General features: G+C 38.5%; 1 protein-coding gene across 13 annotated transcripts in view; it reads right to left on the reverse strand.

Moving 5' to 3' along the window:
* Positions 1-24,756, reverse strand: part of ATG10 (autophagy related 10) — a 225,923-nt gene that overhangs the window by 77,264 nt on the left and 123,903 nt on the right. For all 13 annotated transcript variants that reach the window (XM_031030903.2, XM_081826650.1, XM_031030902.2 and 10 more), the window contains one exon: positions 4,040-4,178. In XM_031030903.2, coding sequence (XP_030886763.1) covers positions 4,040-4,178 — 139 coding nt within the window. The remainder of the gene's footprint in view (positions 1-4,039; positions 4,179-24,756) is intronic.

A 24,756-nucleotide genomic window follows, 5' to 3' on the forward strand; every position in this document is an offset into this window, starting at 1 on the left:
AGCAGCCCTTCTGACTAATTAAAGAAATATGTCAAAACAGTTCCCAAGAAGAACCCATATGTCAGCCAAAGAATTAAATATTTTGAAAATGAGAAGAACCATTTGGTCTCTTTTTCAATAGAGATTGAGAACAAAGGAAAAGAAGAAAGGGCAGGAATAAATCAGAATTCAAACTGAAATAAATATAGAAATCTGTAGTTGTCATGAAAAGGAAAACTATGTAAGCTTAGGACTCTGGTGAAGCCCTAAGACATTACGTATATAGCTAAGGTTTTTCACTACGTTTCTAACACTTGCCACCAGCTTTTGACCAAAACCAAGTCCTCAATCAAAAAGGAAAAATGGGACATAAAAAGGTGCTGGAATGATGGGCAATACACAAAGCCCTTAGCATGATACAAATACTTCTTTAAAACAGTGTGCTTCAAAAATAGTTGGATGGGGGGAGTGGAAACAGTGAGCACTGAAGATGGCAGTGTTTTGTGAGAATGGACTTCATAAACTACAAAGCACTATTTGAATATAGGCTATTTATTACTACTTGACAGGAATGTAGTTACCTCTTACCCACTGCTGGGTAACAAATGGTATTAAGTGTGTCCCACTACTTCTTCCAAACTTCAAATGGCAAAAGTAGTTAGGGAAAAAAAAAAAAAATACTGGGAAGGACTTATTTCTCTTCTTAAATCCATGTTACCCCCGAGAAAACCGGGTTCCTAAATGTCCAAGTAGTAGGAATGAGAGGTACTCAGCAGCAGAATGCTGGCGCAATTTGGCTGTTTTCGCCTTCAAGGATTGAATAAAAATATGTGTTTATAGAAGTGGGGCAGCTGCTCAGCTAGTTTGGATGCCCACCCTTTGAGTACTCAAGACTTGCCATTTTCCTTAGTCAACTACTTCTGTAGTCTCTAAGAAGTATCAAACTGGAGAGTAAAAGTATATATAGATGTTTTGGGTCCTGAGCTTCCTGGAGACAACAGCATCACTCTCTTCCTTATAACCCATCAGAGCAATTCAAATAAGGCCCTATCACACTGTTTCCATCTTTGGGTTGTATGCAGAAATAGTTAGAAATTCCTCATCATTGGTTCATTCAGTAAATACTTGTTGGTACTATATCACAGCAGATCCTGTGGGTGTCAAAATGAGTAAGACAAATAACAAACGTCACATATGTATTACACACACACACTACCATGAATTAAGCTTATCACTTTGTAGGTTATAGGTACTCGCTATTAATTTCCTTCCTCCCTCTTTTCACCTTACAGCTCCATTTTCTTGCTTACCATTTCATAGGGGACAAGCAAATAATTCTCTTATAGTGAAACTTGAGATATTATATACGATATGATGTGAAATGATGTGGTGTGATGTGATATGACATGGAAGTGAAAAGAGCAAGTGCCATGTTAGCTGAGTCCTGGGCAGTAATAGGCCTGGTGGACACTGGCCAATACAGAGGAATAAGAAGTAATCACAATTCAATGGATTTGCATTTCAAGAAACACAATAAATATTTCTTCTGGAATCTAAACCAGTTGATAAAAGAAAAGGTCATGTCACTTAAATGCAAATTACTACTACTAATTGCTTTACTTAAAAAAAAAAAAAGGTAACAGAAGAAAAATCAGAGCAGAGCAGAGAAACTAATTTTTACTAACAATCAAATGCAAAAGAAATTCTAAATATCTGTCCAAAGCAGGGCTAAGTGAACTATTTCTGAAGCAACAAAAAAGACCCCTGAGCAAGAAATTTTTATAATCATCCTCTTTCTAGGTCGGAACTCTGTTAGAATGAGACAAAGAAAAATCTGGACCTGGAATAAGAGGAAGATGGTAGGAATCCATTCACCACACTGACAGAGATGTTTAACAAACAGATGGAGGGCCAGAGAAATCAGATAGCGCAGAAAAAGGGAATGGATTAAAGGGAATAAATGAAAAATTATGACTCCAGAGTAAAGGGCGAAACATTTTTAGAACATCCATTAGGCTAAGTTAGTAGAAAAGAGAAAAGAAATTCTTAGAATATGATAAAGGAAAGAACCATTTTTCATGTTCCTCCACAAGAAAACATTCAGTATGCTTTGAAAAATTAAATTAGATATTTTAATTTACCTGCGTAAATACTAAATGAATTCTGGAATTTAAAAAAGTCCCTAGTGCTCATTCCACACCACACAGAATGGGGAGGGAGGAACAAGGAAAGCTGCCATGTAAAATAAATGACTTGTTGGGGTTTTCTTTTATTAACCATAAAAAAGGGGGTCTTACAAGTATATAGATAGGATCCAAGAAAGCAAGTGCGTTATTTGTTTGTTTTTTTGTTACTATTTTTCTTTTTTTTTTTAAGGAACAGAAAGCCATCATAAAGAAAAGATCCCAAGAAGTCTACAAATTTCGTTAAAATATAATTGGACTTGCAGGAACAATCACTGTGCTGTACTGTAAGGGGAGCTGTTGGCACATTAAGAGCAAAGTACACGTCTGAGCTCATCCACCAGCCTCGGCAAGACCCACTTCCAGCTAGAAGCAGTCATGTTTCAACACCTCCGACTCCCTAATGCTGACAAGCTCAACAACTTGTTTTGTCTCTGGGAGCTCTTCTCTGGTGATTAACTGCTTATGGTGAATACTAATTATAGGAAAGTACAGTATTGAAGAAGTAGTGTCCTATTTCCTTTACCTGCAGCCTCGATGCGTCTTCGAATCTAGAAAGGTACTAGGTAGAGCCACTGCAAGCCAAAACCAAGAAAAGTATTTCCCCTCCCCCATGGTAAATAAATGTATCCCCTTCTGCTTTTTAGGATAACAGAGTTCACTGACAATAAACCCCCTTAACCTCTGGGCTCCAAACTGAAGAGAATTACAACAATAAAGTGAGTGTTTTAAAGGCCTATAATAATCATATGGATAAATCTGCAGCAAGAGTTTGTGAATTAGTAACTATCAGTGTCCTCAATTCCCCATGTCCCATGTTGAAAATTTACCCCAAACTGTCAGTTCTTAGGAACTGCACCTCAGATTAAAATCTTCTCACCAGGGAGTCTATGAGAATTTGTTCTTGTGTTTTAAATCCTAAGTGCTTGTTAAACCGCCAACACTGCAAAATTAGAGACCATTAAACAATATAAGGCAGCAAGTGATTAAATCTACCAGATACACATTCAAAGCAGCTTAAGCTACTTTTTAATTAAAAATAAAATATCACTGGCTAAATTCAGATGTCTTAGCTACCCAGAAAAAGTTAGAAGGCTGTTCAAAATGCAAATGCTGCTGATAAGGCCAGAGAGAAAAGGAGAAACAGGGTAGGGGGTGGGCTGGGGAGGCAGCTCCTCTTGTCCTGAGCCCAGGGAGACAGGGCCTTGCAATGCTGACCGGGTTTAGTCAGAGGACGAGAAGAGGGAGTCACTGCCGCGCTACTGGGTGAGAACTCCATGTGGCTGCTGATTAAATAAGCTTTATTAGCCAAGGCCTCAGAGGATACAGGGGTGTTCCACCTTCTTGGCAAGGGGAATGAGTTGAGTAACTGCATGGCAGGAAGCTACGGCACTGGAGATGTATAGATGGCCGAAGGAAATGTTCGTGCTATTTTTAAATACAGCTTGAACTATTTGATAAACCGTTCTTGAAATAATTACTAGCATTTGAGGAAGGAGACATGGGGGCTTTTGAGCTAACAGAATCGCTTAAGAGTGAAAGACATTTTTACTGTAAAGTTAGAAGTACATAAACATTGTAGCTTTACATTGTTCCTACTTGTTTAAGGAAAAGAAAAAGGGCCAGGGGCTTAGTCAGTGTTGGGCAGGAGGCCAAGAATCTGAAGATCAGACTTAAGGCTGGGATGATATCATTCACTCTGAAGTCTTGATACTCTTTCTAAAGCATGAGAAAATTTACTGGTAAAACCTTACCTCACCCACAGTTTTCTTATTTTTAACTCTATTTTTTTTTTCGCTCAAGAATAATTTTCTAAATCTGCTTTCTGCCTTATATGTAAATGCTATGAATTTATATCTAGCAGGCGATGGTCTTACCTAAAAAGCTTGCCCTAAAGTAAAGCACAGGCACTTGGTAGCTACAGGAGTATAAGACATGATACTCATATTTAATCACTTCGCTTCCCGTTGTGGTCTCAGTCACTTCAAAATCATCCAGGGGTAGCTCTAAAGCCTCCTGAAAACAAAAACAAAATGTGTGTGTCAATAAAAAAAAAAAAAAAAGTACATTAACACAGAAAGGGAAAGAGGAGGTTTTCTTCTGGCAAAATAACAGTTAAATAAATATAGCACTATGAGGTAAGGAAAAGGGAGTTTCCAACATTAATGTTTAACGTTTGAGTCCTGGGTAAATAGTAAAACCAGAAAACATTAGCATTAAGTAATTCCAGATTGTTTTTGAGAGACAAAGCAGCTCTGGGTAAAGAAACAGGAAGGAAAAAAAAAAAAAAAGCAAAAGATCTATTGCAACAGCAACTCTGAAAAATCTTTACTGTACAATTTTAGCAACAAGATGATGGCTATACAAGCTACCTTCTTCCCTACCTGTGAAAGCTAAAAACATCCTAACAATTGAACAAGAGGCTGTGAAATGTCCCTAAAGATTCTATTGTACTTGCCAAAAGATGATTCATTGTGTGCTGAACAATTCCCAGTTCCATTTTGAATAAGAAAGTTATTTTGCAAGAGGTTGAGTTTGTTAGGTACATTTCAAAACCTGAGATGAGTCTGTTTTCTTTATTATTGTGCTATCGGTGGCATATTTCTATGATAAATCTTGATATTTACGATAGAATAGATGGCAAATACTAATGCCAACTTAAAAACGGTTTTTGTAAGCAACGATGGTTATAGCCAGCTCACTTCCCACTAATCATTCTTTACTGAGGGACTTTTTTTTAATTATTTGTGGGTGTTTCTGAGGAATTTATCTTAATGTTTGGAAGCAATTAATTGGACATGTTGAGTCAGAATCTGGTTCCATCCACACTCATTTATTTGGGTTGATTCGGGTTGAAGAATTTCCTTTGAAATTAAATTACTAAAAGGAAAGAAGAAGGTTGGTTTGGCTCATTTCTACCTCTCATTAAAACAGTAACAACAATGAACAATAGGAAAGAGTTACAGGAAAGATTTCAAACTTTATCAATATGAAATAAGGTTTCCTGTGAAGATAAGTAAAGCCACAGACTACTCTCCAGATCTGTATCTGCGTTACTAATTCCCCACTCACAGTCAATTCACTGGGGGAGATACTACACTAGATAAATCACAACCGAAGATACTTACAGAACAGTTTTCACTAAACTCCAGTAAACACTATCAATTAAACACAATGAATTAAATAACCAGAGAGAAATCACTGAAATATATAGTCCAGAAACAGAAAGTTCATACAGTAGCAAGAAAGAGATTTTTCTGTTTGTTTATTTGATTTTTCATTAGGCAAAGTTACCTGTATCTCCTTTAAAAGCAGTTCTTCAAACCAAATTATTTCTTTTTGGTCAAAGCTTAGGTTGTTTAGCATTTATAATTTCCTTTCTTTTTTAACATTATAAAGCATTATGTCTTCGTGATAAAAAATCATTGCAGGGGCACCTGGGTGGCTCAGTCAGTAAAGCCTCTGACTCTTGATTTCAGCTCAGGTCATGATCTCGGGGTTGTGAGATGGAGCCCTGTGTTGGGCTCCACACTGAGCGTGGAGCCTGCTTCAGATTCTCTCACCCTCTCTCTCTGCCTGCCCCCATCCCTCCTTAAAAAAAAAGAAAAAAAAAAATCATTGCAAATACTGTAAAAGTACATAAAATAAAAAGTGAAATTCCCCTCACCCCAGCACTTCTATACCTCTGGTATGTATCCATTTTTAATACGTCAGTGTGTATTTTTCCAGACTTTTAGAATTTTTTGGCCTACAATCACATACAGACATATACATCCACCCACACACCCTAGATTTATTCATGATGTATGGGGGCGCCTGGGTGGCTCAGTCAGTTAAGCCTGTGACTCTTGATTTCAGCTCAGGTCATGATCTCAAGGTCGTGAGATTGAGTCCCAACTCAGGCTCCACAATGGGCATGGAGCCTGCTTAAAATTCTCTCTCTCTCCCTCTTCCCTCTGCCCCTCTCCCCCTCACACACACACACTCTCTCTTTAAAAAAAAAAAAAAAAAAAATCATGATGCATATACATATATTCCTTGATTTGATTTTTTTGCTTTTCATTCATGGACATCTTATCATGTCCTGCCATATCAATGCTATTCCATTACATGACTGTGCCATAGTTTATTTGTTTCTTTTAGCATTTCCATATTGCTAGATATTTTAGGTTGATTATAATTTTCTGCTGCTACAACTAATACTGCAATACATATCATAGCATATATATCCTTATACACCTCTATTTTTCTGTGGTAGATTCCTAAAGGGGGCATTATTGTATGAAAGAGTATGTGCGGGGCGCCTGGGTGGCTCAGTTGGTTAAGCAACTGCCTTCGGCTCAGGTCATGATCCTGGAGTCCCGGGATCGAGTCCCGCATCGGGCTCCCTGCTTGGCGGGGAGCCTGCTTCTCCCTCTGACCCTCCCCCCTCTCATGTGCTCTGTGTCTCTCTCATTCTCTCTGTCTCAAATAAATAAATAAAATCTTTAAAAAAAAAAAAAAAAAAAAAAAAGAGTATGTGCGTTTTAAAGTTCAACAGACAACTGCCAATCTATCCTCAGAAAAAGACTGCCTCAATTTATATTCCCAGAAAGAATGTAGGAGAATGTCCTTTCCCATATCCCGTAAGTACTTGAACATTATTTGTTTGTTTTTAATTTCTGTGTATTTGATGAATTTTTAAATGTCATTTTTTGGTTTTATTTTTAAGATTTATTATTATTATTATTTAGAAAGAGACAGGGAGAGAGTGGGGGGAGGGGCAGAGAGAGAGAAATTGACTCCCAGCTGAGTGCAAAGCCTGGCTCAGGACTCGATAGATCTCACAGCCCCGAGATCATGACCTATGCCAAAATCAAGAGTCAGACATTTAACCAACTGAACCACCCAGGCGCCCTGCATTTTTTTATTTTAAATTCTAGTTTCTTGATTACTAGTAAAAGTGAATATCTATTAATATGTTTATTGGTAATTTGCATTCTTCTGTGATTTGCCTGTTCCTACCCTTTGCCTATTTTTTTGATTATTTAGTTTGCACTTTTCTTATGGAATTATATAAATTCTTTGTATATTAGAAATAACTTTTATAGGATATAGATATATCCTTCTGCATCACAGAAAAACAAAGATGTGCAAAGATATGTGTGATATTAATAAGTATGTACATATATATATAAATAACATTTTCATTAAGTTTTCTTTTTAACTTCATTTCTTATTTTATCATAAAGATTTTTTTTCACTTTTATGTAGTAAAATCCGTACATTTTCTCTGCAGATTCTGAGTTACCCACCTTCATTAAAAGACCTCCTACTTTGGCCCATCTCACCCTTAAAAATGTTTTAAATGTTAAACTTTATTCTGTTTTTAACTTTACATTTAGATCATTAGTCCATCTGAATTTTGTTTTTGTATATGGTGTGAGGTAAGAATTTTTCCCAGAGGATTTCTAATAGTCCCTCTTTTCCCCATTGCTTCTTAATGCCACCTTTACCATAAATTAAATTTCTGTGTATGTTTATTCCTTATTCTCTACTGAGCTATTTCTCTCCTTAGATAATCGCTGTCCAATTCTTAGCAAATACTGAAGTGGGTCATTAATTTATGCAGCAGACTGCAGATATAGACTACCTGAGACTCAGTCCTGTTAGGGAGGATGAAATTCCTAGAAAGAATCTCGTTCACTTAAACTCAAATTCAACACTCAGGTATGCACGGGGGTTGACACCAGGTACCTGCCAGTGGTGATCAATTGGACATAAATCCAGTTTCTATGGAACAGTTAGGAGGCCCAAGGAATAAGAGAGAGAGGACAGACAGAACAAGCTTCCTGAAGAGCCATGAGAAGTCTCACTCTAATCACTATTCTCATCAGCAGGAGTACCTCTGTAGGGTTTGAAGTCAGGAGTGTTTGAGCACTCCTCTCACTGGGAGGGCTGCTGTGTTTCCCAGTCCCTCACTCTGGGCAGCTACCTGTGGGCAAAGACATTTTTGCATCCTTAACTCATATTAAATGAATTTGAATCCTTGGCCTGTGTCTGCCAGGATCTATCCATCATTCACAGTGACCTTTATGATGCCCATGCAAATGTTATGCAATTTGGAGATCTCAAACTTCTACATCTTTTCTGCTTCCCATTCTGAAAGTGCCAGATGGTATTAGACTAAGGTTCTTATCTTATTAGTCTTTGTACTCCCAGAGACTCTAACACAGAGCTGAGAATCATAGTGAGCAATACTTTCTATTTCAGGAGCAGACCTGTTTCCTCCCATCTAAGTATTCTACAACAAACTTCACAGTTAATTCACCAGCAACACCATCCCCACCGCAAGGTCCAAAAAGAAGTAAATGGAGGAGTAAAAATGCAAAAGATCACCAAAAATGACAAACAAATGGAAAGTAAGCCATTAAGCAAATTAAAACTACAAGGAGATATCACTATGTATCTATCAGAATGGCTAAAATAACAAATAGTGACACCTTCTAATGCTGGAAGAGATGCAGAGAAACTAGATCATTCACACACTGCTGCTTAGACTGTAAAATCATACGGCAATTTCTTACAAACTAAACATGTAATTAACATACAACCCACCAATTACACTCATGGGCATTTATCCCAGAGAAATGAAAAACCTGTACACAAATGTTCACAGCAGTTTTATTCAGAATAGCCCAAAACTTGAAATGTTTCAAATGTCTTTCAAAAGGTCATGGCCAGCCTGTGATACATCATTCCACATTACTCAGCAATCAAAAGAGCAAACTATTTTTTTTTGCTTTCATTTTTATTAAGCTTTTTATTTTAATTCCAATATAGTTAACATACAGTGTTATTTTAGTTTCAGGTGTACAAAATAGTGATTCAACAAATCTCTACATTACTCACTGCTTTTCATAATGAGCATACTCTTTAATCCCCATCAACTATTTCACCCACTTCCCCTCTGGTCATCATCAGTTTGTTCTCTATAGTTAAGAGTCTGTTTCTTGGTTTGTGTGTGTATCTCTCTTTTTTCCCTTTGTTTATTTGGTTTCTAAAATCCCACATATGAGCGAAATCATATGGTATTTGTCTTTCTCTGACTGACTTATATTGCTTAGCTATATAATACCCTCTAGTTCCACCCACATTGTTGCAAATGGCAAGATTTCATTTTTTGATGGCTGCATAATATTCCGTTGCATGTGTGTGTGTATATATATATATATTTGTATATATATGCATATAATGTGTATGTATATATATATGGATATGTGTGTGTATATATGTATATAACATATATGTGTGTGGGGTGTGTGTGTATGTATGTATGTGTGTGTATATATATATATATATACACATACATCTTCTTTATCCATTCATCTGTTGATGGACATCTTGGCTCTTTCCATAGTTTGGCTATTGTGGACATTGCTGTGATGAACATTGCGGTGCATGTGCCCCTTCATATCACTACATTTGTATCTTTGGGGTAAATACCCAGTAGTGCAATTGCTGGATCGTATGGTAGCTCTATTTTCAACTTTTTGAGGAACCTCCATACTGTTTTCCAGAGTGGCTGTACCAGCTTGCATTCCCACCAATGGTGTAAGAGGGTTCCCCCTTCTCCACATCCCCGCCAACATCTGTCGTTTCCTGACTTGTTAATTTTAGTGATTCTGACTGGTGTGAGGTGGTAGCTCATTGTAGTTTTGATCTGTATTTCCCTGATGCTGAGTGATGTTGAGCATTTTTTCATGTGTCTGTTGGTCATTTGTATGTCTTCTTCGGAGAAATGTCCATTCGTGTTCTTTGCCCATTTTTTAATTGGATTATTTGTCTTTAGGTATTGAATTGTATCAGTTTTTTTATGTATTTTGGATACTAACCCTTTATCAGATATGTCATTTGCATATATCTTCTCCCATTCAGTAGGTTGCCTTTTAGTTTTGCTGATTGTTTCCATTGCTGTGCAGAAGCTTATCTTGATGAAGTACCTTCATTTTTGTCTTTGTTTCCCTTGCCTTTGGAGATGTGTCTAGCAAGAAGTTGCTGCGGCCGAGGTCACAAAGGTTGCTGCCTGTGTTCTCCTCTAGGATTTTGATGGATCCCTGTCTCACATTTAGGTCTTTCATCCATTTTGAATCTATTTTTGTGTGTGGTGGAAGGAAATGGCCCAGTTTCATTCTTCTGCATGTGGCTGTCCAATTTTCCCAACACCATCTGTTGAAGAGACTCTTTTTTCTATTGGATATTCTTTCCTGCTTTTTTGAAGATTAGTTGATCATAGAGTTGAGGGTGCATTTCTGGGCTTTCTATTCTGTTACACTGATCTATGTGTCTGTTTTTGTGCCAGTACCATACTGTCTTGATGATTACAGGTTTGTAACAGAGCTTGAAGTCCAGATTTGTGATGTCACCAGTTTTGGTCTTCTTTTTCAACATTCCTCTGGGTATTTGGGGTCTTTTCTGGTTCCATACAAATTTTAGGATTATTTGTTCCAGCTCTGTGAAAAAAGGTGATGGTATTTTGATAGGAATTGCACTGAATGTATAGATTGCTCTAGGTAGCATTGACATTTTCACAATATTTGTTCTTCCAATCCATGAGCATGGAATGTTTTTCCGTTTCTTTGTGTCTTCCTCAATTTTTTTCATGAGTGTTGATGGTTTTCTGAGTACAGATCCTTTGCCTCTTTGGTTAGGTTTATTCCTAGGTATCTTATGGTTTGGGGTGCAATTGCAAATGGATTGACTCCTTAATTTCTCTTTCTTCTGTCTCATTGTTAGTATATAGGAATGCAACGGATTTCAGTGCATTGATTTTATATCCTGCCACTTTACTGAATTCCTGTACAAGTTCTAGCAATTTTGGGGTGGAGTCTTTTGGGTTTTCCACACAGAGTATTATGTCATCTGCAAAGAACAAGAGTTTGACTTCTTCTTTGCTGATTCGGATGCCTTTGATTTCTTTTTGTTGTCTGATTGCTGAGGCTAGGACTTCTAGTACTACGCTGAATAGCAGTGGTGAGAGTGGACATCCCTGCCGCGTTCCTGACCTTAGGGGAAAAGCTCTCAGTTTTTTCCCATTGAAAATGATATTCGCTGTGGGCTTTTCATAGGTGGCTTTTATGATATTGAGGTATGTTCCCTCCATCCCTACACTGGGAAGAGTTTTAATCAAGAAAGAATGCTGTAGGGGCGCCTGGGTGGCTCGGTTGTTGAGTTGAGCATCTGCCTTCAGCTCAGGTCATGATCCCAGGGTCCTGGAATTGAACCCCGCGTCGGGCTCCCTGCTCGGCAGGAAGCATGCTTCTCCCTCTCCCACTCCCCCTGCTTGTGTTCCCTCTCTCGTTGTGTCTCTCTCTGTCAAATAAATAAATAAAATCTTTAAAAAAAAAAAAAAAAGGATGCTGTACTTTGTCAAATGCTTTTTCTGCATCTATTGAGAGGATCATATGGTTCTAGTCTTTCCTTTTATTTATGTAGTGTATCACATTGATTGATTTGCAGATGTTGAACCAACCTTGCAGCCCAGGAATAAATCCTGGGTGAATAATCCTTTTAATGTACTATTGGATCCTATTGGCTAGTATTTTGGTCAGAATTTTTGCATTCATGTTCATCAGGGATATTGGTCTGTAATTCTCCTTTTTGGTGGGGTGTTTGTCTGGTTTTGGGATCAAGGTAATGCTGACCTCATAGAAAGAGTTTGGAATTTTTCTTTCCATTTCTATTTTTTGAAACAGCTTCAGAAGAATAGGTATTATTTCTTCTTTAAATGTTTGGTAGAATTTCCCCTGGGAAGTCATCCAGCCCTGGGCTCTTGTTTGTTGGGAGATTTTTTATTACTACTTCAATTTCCTTGCTGGTTATGGGTCTATTCAGGTTTTCTATTTCTTCCTGGTTCAGTTTTGGTCATTTCTACTCTCCAGGAATGTATCCATTTCTTTCACATTGTCTAATTTGTTGGCATGTAGTTACTCATAATATGTTCTTATAATTATTATTTCTTTGGTGTTGGTTGTGATCTCTCCTCTTTCATTCATGATTTTATTTACTTGGGTCCTTTCTCTTTTCTTTTTGATAAGTCTTGCCAGGGGTTTATCAACCTTATTAATTCTTTCAAAGAACAAGCTCCTAGTTTCGTTGATCTGTTCTACTGTTCTTTTGATTTCTATTTCATTGATTTCTGCTCTTATCTTTATTATTTCTCTTCTTCTGCTGGGTTTAGGCTTTATTTGCTGTTCTTTCTCCAGCTCCTTTAGGTGTAAGGTTAGGTTGTGTATTTGAGACCTTTCTTGTTTCTTGAGAAAGGCTTGTATTGCTATATACTTCCCTCTTAGGACTGCCTTTACTGCATCCCAAAGGTTTTGAACAGTTGTGTATTCATTTTCATTTGTTTCCATGAATTTTTTTTAAAGATTTTATTTATTTATTTGAAAGAGAGAGACACAGCAAGAGAAGGAATACAAGCAGGGGCAGTGGGAGGTGGAGAAGCAGGCTTCCTGGTGAGCAGGGAGCCCGAGGAGGGGCTCCATCCCAGGACCCTGGGATCATGACCTGAGCCAAAGGCAGACGCTTAACAATTGAGCCACCCAGATGCCCCTCCATGAATTTTTTAAATTCTTCTTTAATTTTCTGGTTGACCCATTCATTCTTTAGTCAGATACTCTTTAGCCTCTATGTATTTGAGTTCTTTCCAAATTTCCTCTTGTGATTCAGTTCCAGTTTCAAAACATTGTGGTCCAAAAATATGCAGGGAATGATCCCTAACTTTTGGCACCCGTTGAGACCTGATTTGTGATCCAGGATGTGATCTATTCTGGAGAATGTTCCATGTGCATGGTATTCTATTGCTTTAGGATGGAATGTTCTGAATATATCTGTGAAGTCCATCTGGTCCAGTGTGTCATTCAAAGCCCTTATTTCTTTGTTGTCTTCTGCTTAGATGATCTGTCCACTGCAGTGAGGGGGGCGTTAAAGTCCCCTAAATTATTGTATTATTATTGATGTGTTTCTTTGATTTTGGTATTAACTGGCTATATATTTGGCTTCTCCCATGTTAGGGGCATAAATATTTTCAATTGTTAGATCTTCTTGTTGGATAGACCCTTTAATTATGATATAGTGTCCTTCCTCATCTTTTATTATAGTCTTTCGTTTAAAGTCTAATTTGTCTGATATAAGGATTGCCACCCCAGCTTTCTTTTGAGGTCCATTTGCATGATAAATGGTTTCCACCCCTCACTTTCCATCTGGAGGTGTCTTTCGGTCTAAAATGAGTCTCTTGCAGACGGCATATCAATGGCTCTTGTTTTTTAATCAAATCTAACAACCTGTGTCTTTTCATTGGGGTACTTAGCCCATTTACATTCAGAGTAACTACTGAAAGATATGAATTTAGTGCATTGTATTGCCTGTAAAATGACTGTTACTTTATATTGCCTCTGTTCCCTTCCGGTCCTTGTTAACTTTTGGGCTCTCTCTTTGCTTAGAGGATCCCTTTTAATATTTTTTATAGGGCTGGTTTGGTGATCACAAATTCTTTAAGTTTTTGTTTGTCCTGGAAGCTTCTTATCACTCCTATTTTGAATAACATCCTAGTTGGATAAAGTATTTTTGGCTGCATGTTTTTCTCATTTACCACCCTGAATATATCATGCCAGTCCTTTTTGGCACACCAGGTCTCTGTGGATAGGTCTGCTGCCAGTTTAATGTTTCTACCCTTGTAGGTTACTTACCTCTTGTCCTGAGCTGCTTTCAGGATTTTTTCTTTGTCTCTGAGATTTGTAAGTTTCACTATTACATATAATAGTGGTGTTGACCTATTTTTATTGATATTTGGGGGGAGGGGTTCTCTGTGCCTCCTGGATTTTGATGCCTGTTTCCTTCCCCAGATTAGGGAAGTTCTCTGCTATAATTTGCTCCCATATACCTTCTCTCCCCCACTTTCCTCTTCTTCTGCGATCCCAATTATTCTAATATTGTTTCACTTTATGGTATCACTTACCACTTCTCTCTCAAATTCTCCCCTCATGATCCAGTTGTTTCTCTTTTTCTCAGCTTCTTTATTCTCCATCGTTTGATCTTCTATTTCATTACTTCTCTGTTCTGCCTCATTTATCCTAGCAGTTAGAGCCTCCATTTTTTAATGAATTTCATCAATAGCCTTTTTGATTCTAACTTGGTTAGATTTTAGTTATTTTATTTCTCCAGAAAGGAATTTTCTAGTGTCTTCTATGCTTTTTTTCAACTCCAGGTAGTATCTTTATAATCATTATTCTGAACTCTATTTCTGACATCTTACTTATGTCCATACTGATTAGGTCCCTGGCAGTCAGTACTGCCTCTTGTTCTCTTTTTTGAGGTGAGTTTTTCCATCTTGTCATTCTGTCCAGAGAAGAATAGATGAATGAGAGAACAAAATACTAAAATGGCAACAATGGCCCCAGAGAAATATACACTAAGCAAATCAGATGATATCCTAAACTGGGGAAAAGAAAAAAAAAAAAAAAAAAGAAAAGAGAGAGAGAGAGTGTGTAATCAGAGAGGTGAGCAGAATAGAGCAATACACTGGATTCTGTGTGTAATTTCGTCTGTTTTTTTAGAAAACTAGATCCCAAAACTGTAAAGAAAGAAAAACTTATATATGTATAAAAATAAAGTTAAATACAATGAAAGGATAGAACATACTGTAAAAATGGAAATTAAAAGAACAAGAGAAAAACAAAACATACAGCAACAACAAAAAAGGAAGGACTATCAACAGGTGAACAGAACAGAGCAATACACTATCTCCTGAGTGTATTTTGATCAGTTTGTTAGAAGAAACTACATCTCAAAATTGTAAAGAAAGAAAAATTTATATATATGAAAATAAAACTAAATACATTGAAAGGATAGAATGTAACTGTAAAGACGAAAATTTAAAAAGACTTTAACAACACAAAAAGAAAGAAGAAAAAGAAAAAAAAGAGAAAGAAAAACAACAACAAAAAAAGACAGTATGATCAGAGAGGTGAATAGAACAGAGCTATACACTAGATTTTGGGTATATTTTGTTCTGTTAGAAGAAACTGCATCCCAAAATTGTAAAGGAAGAAAAACTTATATATATATATATATATATATACAAAAATAACATGAAATACAATGAAGGGCTAGAATGTAACTGTAAAAATGAAAATTAAAAAGGATTTTAGGTGCACCTGGGTGGCTCAGTTGTTAAGCGTCTGCCTTCGGCTCAGGTCATGATCCCAGGGTCCTGGGATCGAGCCCTGCATCAGGCTCCCTGCTCAGCAGGAAGCCTGCTTCTCCTTCTCCCACTCCCCCTGCTTGTGTTCCTGCTCTCACTATCTCTGTCAAATAAATAAATAAAATCTTAAAAAAAAAAAAGATTTTAAAAAGGAGTTGATAAAGTAAGAAATGGTTGAAAAAGTTAAAAAAAAAAAAAAAGCCATGAATTCCACTTGCTGTATTCCCCTAGAGCTGCAGTTTTGCATTTCTCATTGAACGGTAAACTTGGTTTTGGCTGGTTATTCTCGCTGATCTTCTGGGGGAATGGCCTGTTGTGCTGATTATCAAGTGTATTTACCCGAGGCGGAACTATACCGCCCTTGCCAGAGGGCCCAGCTAAGTAATCTGCTCCGGATTGCTCTATGTGCCATTTGTGCAGTTTAGAGGATGAGAAAGAAAATGGCAGCCTCCCAATCTCTGGCCCCAGAGCCGAAAGCTTGGGGCCCCACTCCTCAGTGTCTCCTCAGAGAAAAGCAGTCAATCACTCCTGTCTCCCTGGTGTCCAGCCGTACTTCCTGCTCTATCTCAGGCATGCGACCCCATTTTGAGTCTCCAAACCCTGCAGACTCCTGTGGCGCACTCCCATGCTGCTCCTCCCAGGGGAGGAATGGGGGTCTCGCTGGTTCTGCTGCTTGTTGGGTCCCTGCTCAGAGCAGTGGCCTAACTGTGCTGTGGTCCACAGTTTATGGCAACCCCGAGCTAAGAGCCCACTCCTGGGCTCACTCTTTGCAGCCAGCGTCCTCGATCTGATGCCTAGGAGCTCTGCTGCTCTCAGACACCCCCGGTCTTCCTGTGACCCCAAGGATCCTGAGACCACACTGTCCCAGCTAGGGCTCCGTCCCCGCTTAGCAGCCTGAGCAATGTCCCTCACTGGAGCAGACTTTTAAAAGTTCTGATTTTGTGCTCTGCTGCTCTATCACTTGCTGGTAGCTGGCTGACGAAGTCTCCTTCCCCCTGGGGTCTATCTTCCCATATATTGCCTCAGATTCATTTCTCCACGCCTCCTACATTGCAGAAAGTGGTCACTTTTCTATTCATAGAGTTGTGGCTATTCTTTTCTTCAATCCCCGGCTGAGTTTGCAGGTGTTCAGAATGATTTGATAGCTATGTAGCTGAATTCCTGGGACCAGATGAAATTAAGGTCTCCTACTCATCCGCCATCTTGGACTCGGATTCTATCCTTTCTCTTGTTGATGTGATGTATCAAGTTGACTGATTTGTGAATACTGAACCACTCTTGCATCCCAGGAATAAATCCCACTTGATTGTGGTGAATGATTTTTTTTAAATGTACTGTTGGATTTAGTTTGCTAGTATTTTGTTGAGGATTTTTGCATCCATGTTCATCAGAGATATTGGCCTGTAGTTCTCTTTTTTTGTGGTGTCTTTATCTGGCTTTGGATCAGGATAATACTGGCCTCATTGAATTCCTCTCCTATTTTTTGGAATAGTTGGAGAAGAATAGGTATTAACTCTTCTTTAAATGTTTGGTAGAATTCACCTGTGAAACTATCTGGTCCTGGACTTTGGTTTATTGGAGTTTTTTGATACTGGCTCAATTTCATTGCTGGTAATTGGTCTGTTCAAATTTTCTATTTCTTCCTTCTTCAGTTTTGGGAATTTATCCATTTCTTCTAGGTTGTCCAATTTGTTGGCATATAATTTTTCATAATATTTTCTTATACTTGCTTGTATTTCTGTGGTGTTGGTTTTTACTTCTTCAACAGAGCAAACTATTGATACACACAACTACTTTGGTGACTCTACTGAGAATTATGTAAGTGATAAAGCCAATCCAAAAAGGCTACAGACTATATAATTCCATTCATATAAGATTTTTGAAATGATAGAATTTTAGAAATGAAGAGCAGAGATCAGATTAGTGTTAGGAGGTGGGCACAGGGAGGTGGGTTAGTGTTACCAAAGGGCAACATGAGGAATCCTCGTAGTGATGGAACTGTTCTGTATCTTGACTCTGGTGGTGGATATGTGAAACAACATGTGATAAAATTGTAAAGACCAAATACACACACACACACACACACAGACACACACACACACACAAGCAAAACTGGGAAATCCAAATAAGATTAGTGGATTGTATCAATGCCAGTATCCTGCTTGTGATATTATACAATAGTTTCACAAGATATTACCTGTGGGGGAAACTCAGTAAAAAGTACTTGGGATCTTTCTGATTACTTCTTATTACTGCATGTGAACCTACAGTTAACTAAAATATTTCTATTAAAAAATGAAAAGGAAAGATAGTGAGGCAATTTGAGTCTTGTTAAAAATGAATTAAAATTTCTAACACCTCAGGTGCTAACAATACAGATGGCAGAGGGATCAGGTTAATAAAGACAGGATAATGTCTGAGATTTGTTTTACAATAACACAGGAGAGGGGTCTGTGGGTGGAGGTATAGCAGGGGCATGACTGGCCATGGAGTGGTAACTGTTGGGGTTGCTTAATGAGTCCATTGGTATTCATAATTATACCATTCTGTCTACTTTTGTTAATATTCTAAATTCTCCAAAATAAAAAAAATAGATAACAAAGTCTTCTGAAACCATGTGCAGGATAAAGAACTCTTGGAACTCTAACAGTGAAAGGAACTTGAATCATTTCTTCTAGCCCAGCACTCAACAACAAAGCCCAGAAAGGTGGGTGGTTTACCCAATGCCACTCCTAGTTAGAGGCACAGGTAGGCCTATAACCATGTGGAAACACTGAAACCATTGCTCTTTGTACTGTAGTATGCCCCTTCTTAATTATTACCATACTTAATTTGCACTGATGTTCTGGACAATATAAGATCAATAGTAACATTTTTAGTAAGTTTGTTAATATTTTTTTTCTTTTATTATGTTTTTAAAGAAGGATTTAGGTTATGTGTAACTTGATTTAAGAGTTACTAGAGGGGGCACCTGGGTGGCTCAGTCGTTAAGCTTCTGCCTTCGGCTCAGGTCATGACCCCAGGGTCCTGGGATCGAGCCCCGCATCAGGCTCCCTGCTCCGCGGGAAGCCTGCTTCTCCCTCTCCCACTCCCCCTGCTTGTGTTCCCTCTCTCGCTGTGTCTCTTTCTGTCAAATAAATAAATAAAGTCTTTAAAAAAAATAGTTACTAAAAAAAGAAGTCATATGTACCTTTGTTTTCCTCAAAATGTTGCTATTTCATTAAATTAGAAGATACCTGTGTTTACAAAATTACATTCATTCAAGGAGCAAAAAGATTAAGTGGTTCCCATTAATTATAGAAACCTCGATTTTATTGAATTCAATTAACAATAAGTTGACAGTGATCTCTCATTTACAAAATCTGATATGAATTAAGCTTTACAAGTAAATCCCTTTAAATAGGGATCATGCTGAAGACACTTCACAGATATTTTATTGAAATCAAACCCAAAAAGTGTGTTGGGCTTAGGAAATGAGATCCATATCTCTATTTAGCCTACAGGGAAAAGTAATTGAAGGAAGAAAAACTTTTCTTCTATCACTAAAAATCTCTATTACTATTACTGAGCAAACCTAAGTAACGAGCTTTATTCGTAAGGTCGCCTTGAGGAAAAGAGAGTCTATTTGTCTATCTTCTACCAGTCAGGTCTTTAATTCAAACCTAACAGTAATGGGCCAGAATCATAGCCAGGAAGCCAAAGCGTGACAGGGGGCAGTTCTGGTTCAGAGGCAATCTGCAGCTATATCCATCAGTGGACACATAAGCCATCTCACCACAATGGGAAAATGGGCTATGGAACAAACTTGATTTTCTGGAGCCAACAGCTTTTAGTATCTTCAGAAGTGATAAAGACTGAGGTTGCCGGGGCTGTTCAATCAGTTAAGCCTCAAAGGTCTGGTCATGATCTCGGGTTCCTGGGATCGAGCCCCTCGTGGAGCCCCACATTGGGTGCCACGCTCAGTGGGAAGTCTGTTTGCCCCTCCACACCTCCCCGTGCTCATGCACACACTCTCTCTCTCAAATAAATTTTTTTTAAAAAGTGACAGAGTGATGAAGCTTTTTGACAAACCAATGAAAAATCAATTCCTTAAGAAAGAATTTTAATTATTAAAATATATAAAGTGAATTATAAAAATAATCCAAGTGGGACTTTAAGTAAAAGCAGGCCTTTTTTTGTTTCACATGTTTTACAGTGGGGTGGTCTTTTTACTGTCTTTACTCCTAGAATGACTTTTTTCATGATCTCTGTGGCTTTTGAGTAAATGACTCACAAGAACCTTTCCAAGTGATGGCATTCTTTCAGCAATTGTGAATGTAGTATCTGGTACGCAAGAGAGGGCTCAACACAAGGCAGGCATGTGTCTTACAGTACCCAGGGTGACATCAAACAACGAAGGGCGGTCACCAAGATGATCCCAAGGATAGCATCTCAGTGATGCTTCCCCTGTTCCCAGGAATATTCTCACTCCTCCTCCTGATTTTTTTAAAAAAGAAAAACAACACCCATGATTCTTTGCTCTCCCAGCTTCTTCAGAGGGGAGAGAATTAGCATCAGCATGGCCAATGTGGGTTCCCACTGAGAGAAAGAATCTGTCTCCTGTGCGGGATTAAATCCTCCTCTGCAGCCTGGCATACTCAAGGGCAAGGCAGGAGGGAGGCGATGCAGAAACCCGCCAAAGCACATCTGGCAGTTTTCTGAATGTTTACAGCTGGCTCCATTGTGCTTCTTAGGCCCTGTTTTCTTTAGGACTGTGCAGGAGACAGCAAGACAGCTTGAGTCTGGAGTTGGACAGCTAGCACATCGGATAGTAAAAGCTGACTGTGGAAGAGGCTGCCTCTTAGATTCCATGCCAGAGAACACAGCTCTCCTGGTGGGAGGGAACAGTAATAATGTTTAATAGCACCTATCAGATGCCAATGACAATTAGCCCTGACATGAGAACAATATATAAATAGCATTGTTTTCTGAGAAAAAATCAGAAGCGCTCAGAAAGACTTCTTAAAAGAAAAGTTTGGTTCTTGTAACCTACTTTTTAGGATTCCTGAGCAGGTATAAGCAAAAAGGGTTAGCAAGATAAGGGATTTTAAAATCAGACATTCCTTGGGGGAATCATGACTAGGTGGACAAAGACGGAAAGACTTTTACCTGGTATTCTGGGCTTCAGAATCAGTCAAATGTGATTCTATTCAGAGTTCCCCTTTGCTTGTCACATAAGAAAAACCAGCATCAGTTTACATTTTTTTCTGTGTTTTTCTCCTTCACTCAGCAAAGACCATCACATTTGAGGGGGTAGGGAATGTTAAACATTTGTATTCTTGGGTTCCAGCCCCAAACTTCTGCTTTTGAACTCAGTACTTCTGGGACGGTATTTAAGAATCGACCTTGTTTACAATGTTCCAGGTGATTCTAATGCAAGTGGTCAGCAAATCACTCCAGAAAGCCTTGCTTCACATACACATGAAGGGTCTAATTCAGGATTCTTTACTTTTGTAGTTTATGGGATTCCAACGTGGAGAAAGCCCAATCACCGGAGGCTCAAAACCATTCAATAAAGCAGCTTGCCTTCAGTGGCTGCTCATCTATGTCTTCAGGAGAATTGATATCTCATTGGTCTCCTCTCAGTGGGAGCCTATGCACCTCTGTTAACCTAAGACATCAGCTCATCATCCCCACTCAAGGGACAAAGACTCTGGTCTTTTCCTTTATCTCCTCCTATCCAAAAAAAAAAAAAAAAAATCCTTCATTTTCTCTTTTTCCTTTGAATTAATTCTTGTTCAAGTATCAGTGGCCATTAATGGCTTAGTATGGTACTCCTTTATCAATTATTACATTCAGTTGCAGATCTGTAGCTAATAGCCCTAATCAAAAGGAATCTTTACTAGTAGAATTTGGGGTGCCAAAAAGAAGTAAATTTTGCACCATGCATGTAACCATTAATGTGTAAGACATGCCTTATAACCCACTCTGTTTTAAATCCAGAGCCAGAAAATTCTTCCCTGTGCTACAGGGTAAATCAGGTTCCACTAGATTTATCCTTGCAGAGAGTTAAGAAACAAGAGTCATCTTTTATCTAATACCTGTCAAAATTATGAACTAATGTATTGTCTTCAGATTCCTCTTTCCCATATTAAACAATCCTAGTTCTTCTCATTTTTCTTATATCCTTAATCCAGAGGTCGCAAATGTTTTCTTATAAAGAGCCGGACAGTAAATATTTTAGGCTTTGTGGGCCATATGTCTCTGCCATTGGAGCATAAATGAAGACACCAGCAGCATGTAAACAGAAGGACTATACTCCAGTGAAACTTTATTTACAGAAACAAGGTATAGCCCACAGACCTCAGTTTGCCTACCCCTACAAGTCCCCTTTTTCTTTTTTTTTTAATCTTACAATGTTACATTGGATTTCCTATGGGGATAAATTCCGAGCCTTAAAAGAATGATGCTAATTGAATCCAATAGGCTGAAGTTTGGCTGAAGTCATTTACTAAAGCAGAGATAGCACGACCCTAATTTAAACAAGTGAGATTTTTAAATGTCTTGAGGAATAAACCGCAAATTTCTTCAGCATATGAATAAACTTCTATACTCAAATCCAGAAATGGGTAAATTTCACTGCCAAAGAGTGAAAATGATAAGGTCTTGATAAACAGACCAAAAGGCAAGCACCGCAGTACTTTCAGAATGTGGTGCCCCCTAATGCAGGGGTTCTCCCGCACCCCGTGCACAAGAAATGGCACATGGAGGAAAGAACAGAGAACTGCTCCCAAGGACCTTCAAGTAAGCCAGCAGCTCCTTCTACTTCCTCAGGACTGTGTCTCGGTTATGTGGATGTGAATAGGGCTTTATTCATTTGCTTGTTGGCTTTGTTACCAGAAGAATCCCTTAAAGAGTTCTAGAGGTACGTACACCACATACGAGGCATTGTATTTGTGCCAGGACAAATCATGGTGTTACTTTTATTTCTTTTAAGATTTTTTAAAAAGTTTATTTATTAAAGAGAGAGAGAGAGAGCAGGGGGTGGGGCAGAGAGAGAAGGAGAGAGAGAATCCCAAGTGGACTCTGTGCTGAACACAGAGTCCAGTGCTGGGCTCGATCTCACAACCCCAAGATCATGACCTGAACCAAAATCAAGAGTTGCACAAACTGACTGAGCCACCCAGGTGCCCCCATGGTGTTACTTTTAAATAATACTATTTCAGCAGAAATGAGAGCACAATGAAAATTCTCATCTTTCTACTGGGGTGTAAGAATACACTCAAAATCTCAGATAAAAACAGCCAGATATTACAGAAACATAGTATAATCAAATGTGGAAAACGGCATGGAATTCGGAGTTAGACCTGGATTCAGTTCCTGGCTCTGCCTCTCAATCCCTCTGAGCCTCAAGTTCCTTACTTGTTAAGGAAAGCCACTTTTCTCCCATTTTCTCCTTGTTTGAAGTGTATTAAACAAGACAGAGTGTAAAACTATCTGACGCATGGTAGGTGTACAGATCAATTTATTCATTCATTCATCACCAAATGTTATAGGGTATCTTCTGTGCTCTAGACCAAGGGTCAGCAAACATTTTCTTAAAGGGCCAGATAGTAAATATTTTCAGCTTTGTGCACCACATGTTTCTGTCAAAACCACTCTACTTTGCCACTGTAGCACAAAAGCAGCCTAGACAATATGTAAATTGAGTGTGGCTTTGTTCCAATATAACGTTATTTATGGACTGAAATTTAAATTTCATATAATTTTAATGTGTCATGAAACACTGTTCTTTTGATTCGTTTTCAAACAAACAAAAAAAAAATGTAAAAACCATTCTTAGCTAGTGAGCTGTACAAAAATAGGCAGCAGGCATTAGTTTGACAACCCTTGTTCCAGACACTGCCCTAGGCTCTGGGAACAGAGGGCAGAACAACAGACACTGTGCCCCCAAGGGAGGAAGCACGTTAAGCAATCACACAAATAACAATGAAATTATCATCATCATAAGTGCTACTAGAGAAAATGCACAGTCCCCAAAGTGTATATAATTTTACCACATCTATAAACTCAGTGTGTGAGATTCTAACCTTTTTTGTTTCAGCTCTTTGAAGTATAAACCAATTTATGTAGCTCGGACCTCTTAAATATCCCAATCACTGTTTCCCAAGGTTTATTTTTAGTTCAATGACCACACCATCCAGCCAGATAGATTTTTAGGAGCAGTTTTTTTGCTCGTGTTCACCAGACTCCTTATCACCTAGAATATGTCACCTCCGTAACCTCTAACCATCCAAGCTTCTTTCTGACAAGCTCTTCTTGCTGCCCACTAAAAGATCTCCTTGCACACTTCATCCTGTTCACTCCATTCCTGCTGCCTTCAGCAAGTTTCTGTTTGACAATGTCCCGTACATTTTTTTCTCAGCTCTGCACATACTCACATATATGCGCTCACATGTGCATAGTGTGTGTGAACAGAGCACATACACACTCATTCACTAGCGATTACTAAGGAACTGTTATGTGCCTGGCATGGTGCCACCACTGGAGAGAGGTTGGTGAACCAAACAAACAGTGGCCTCTGCTTAAAAAAGCTTATAACTAGAGGGATTCTAATTATTTCATTAAAGTGTTGCAAATGCGTTAAGAACGTAAGAGAGCATCTTGGGGCCTTATCTGGTCCATGGTCAAAGAAAGGCTTCTTCTGCATGGCACACACACACACATCCCTTAGGGTGTGAGGGCCTCAAGGGCAGGGCTCATGCCTATCTTATTCACTCAGGTATCCCAAGCATCCTGAACAGTACCTGGCAAATAAGAGACATTCAATCAATATCTGTTAAATGAAATAAATGAATGGATCCTATAAATCAGAAGGCTGTACACTTTTTTGGTTGGACTCCAGAAGTCAAGAAATGTAAGCACTCATCTTTAATATGTGCATATTTACCTTTCAATCAATTATGAACATGTATTTCTGTAGAATACATTATATATATTATAAAACACATTAAAATTGAAAAACTTACGAGACAAATTTGAAGGAGAACTATTTTTCCAGTAGTGGTTTTAGTTAGGTGATAATCTGGGCACGAGTAGAAGTAGCCTTTCCATCCTGCTCTTTGCTCTGAGCACCAAAGAACCTTCCCTGGCACCCTGCTCTCACCTCTTCTTTGGGCTCCTTGCTCATTCTGCACTCAGCTTTCCGGGCCAGTGGCTGTGGCTAAATTAAGTTGCAGAAATGTTGATTTTAACGTACACATTGAAAAAGTTAGCATCTCAAAATGGTCACACATGTAAACAGCATGCAAATGAGCCCACTGTTGCCTGTCTTTCCTTGGGCTCCTGGCTCCAGAGCCAGAGCTGCTGAGC

This window comes from Leptonychotes weddellii, chromosome 7 (assembly GCF_054177405.1).
Source record: "Leptonychotes weddellii isolate Sample4059 chromosome 7, ASM5417740v2, whole genome shotgun sequence".
Lineage (NCBI taxonomy): Eukaryota > Metazoa > Chordata > Mammalia > Carnivora > Phocidae > Leptonychotes > Leptonychotes weddellii.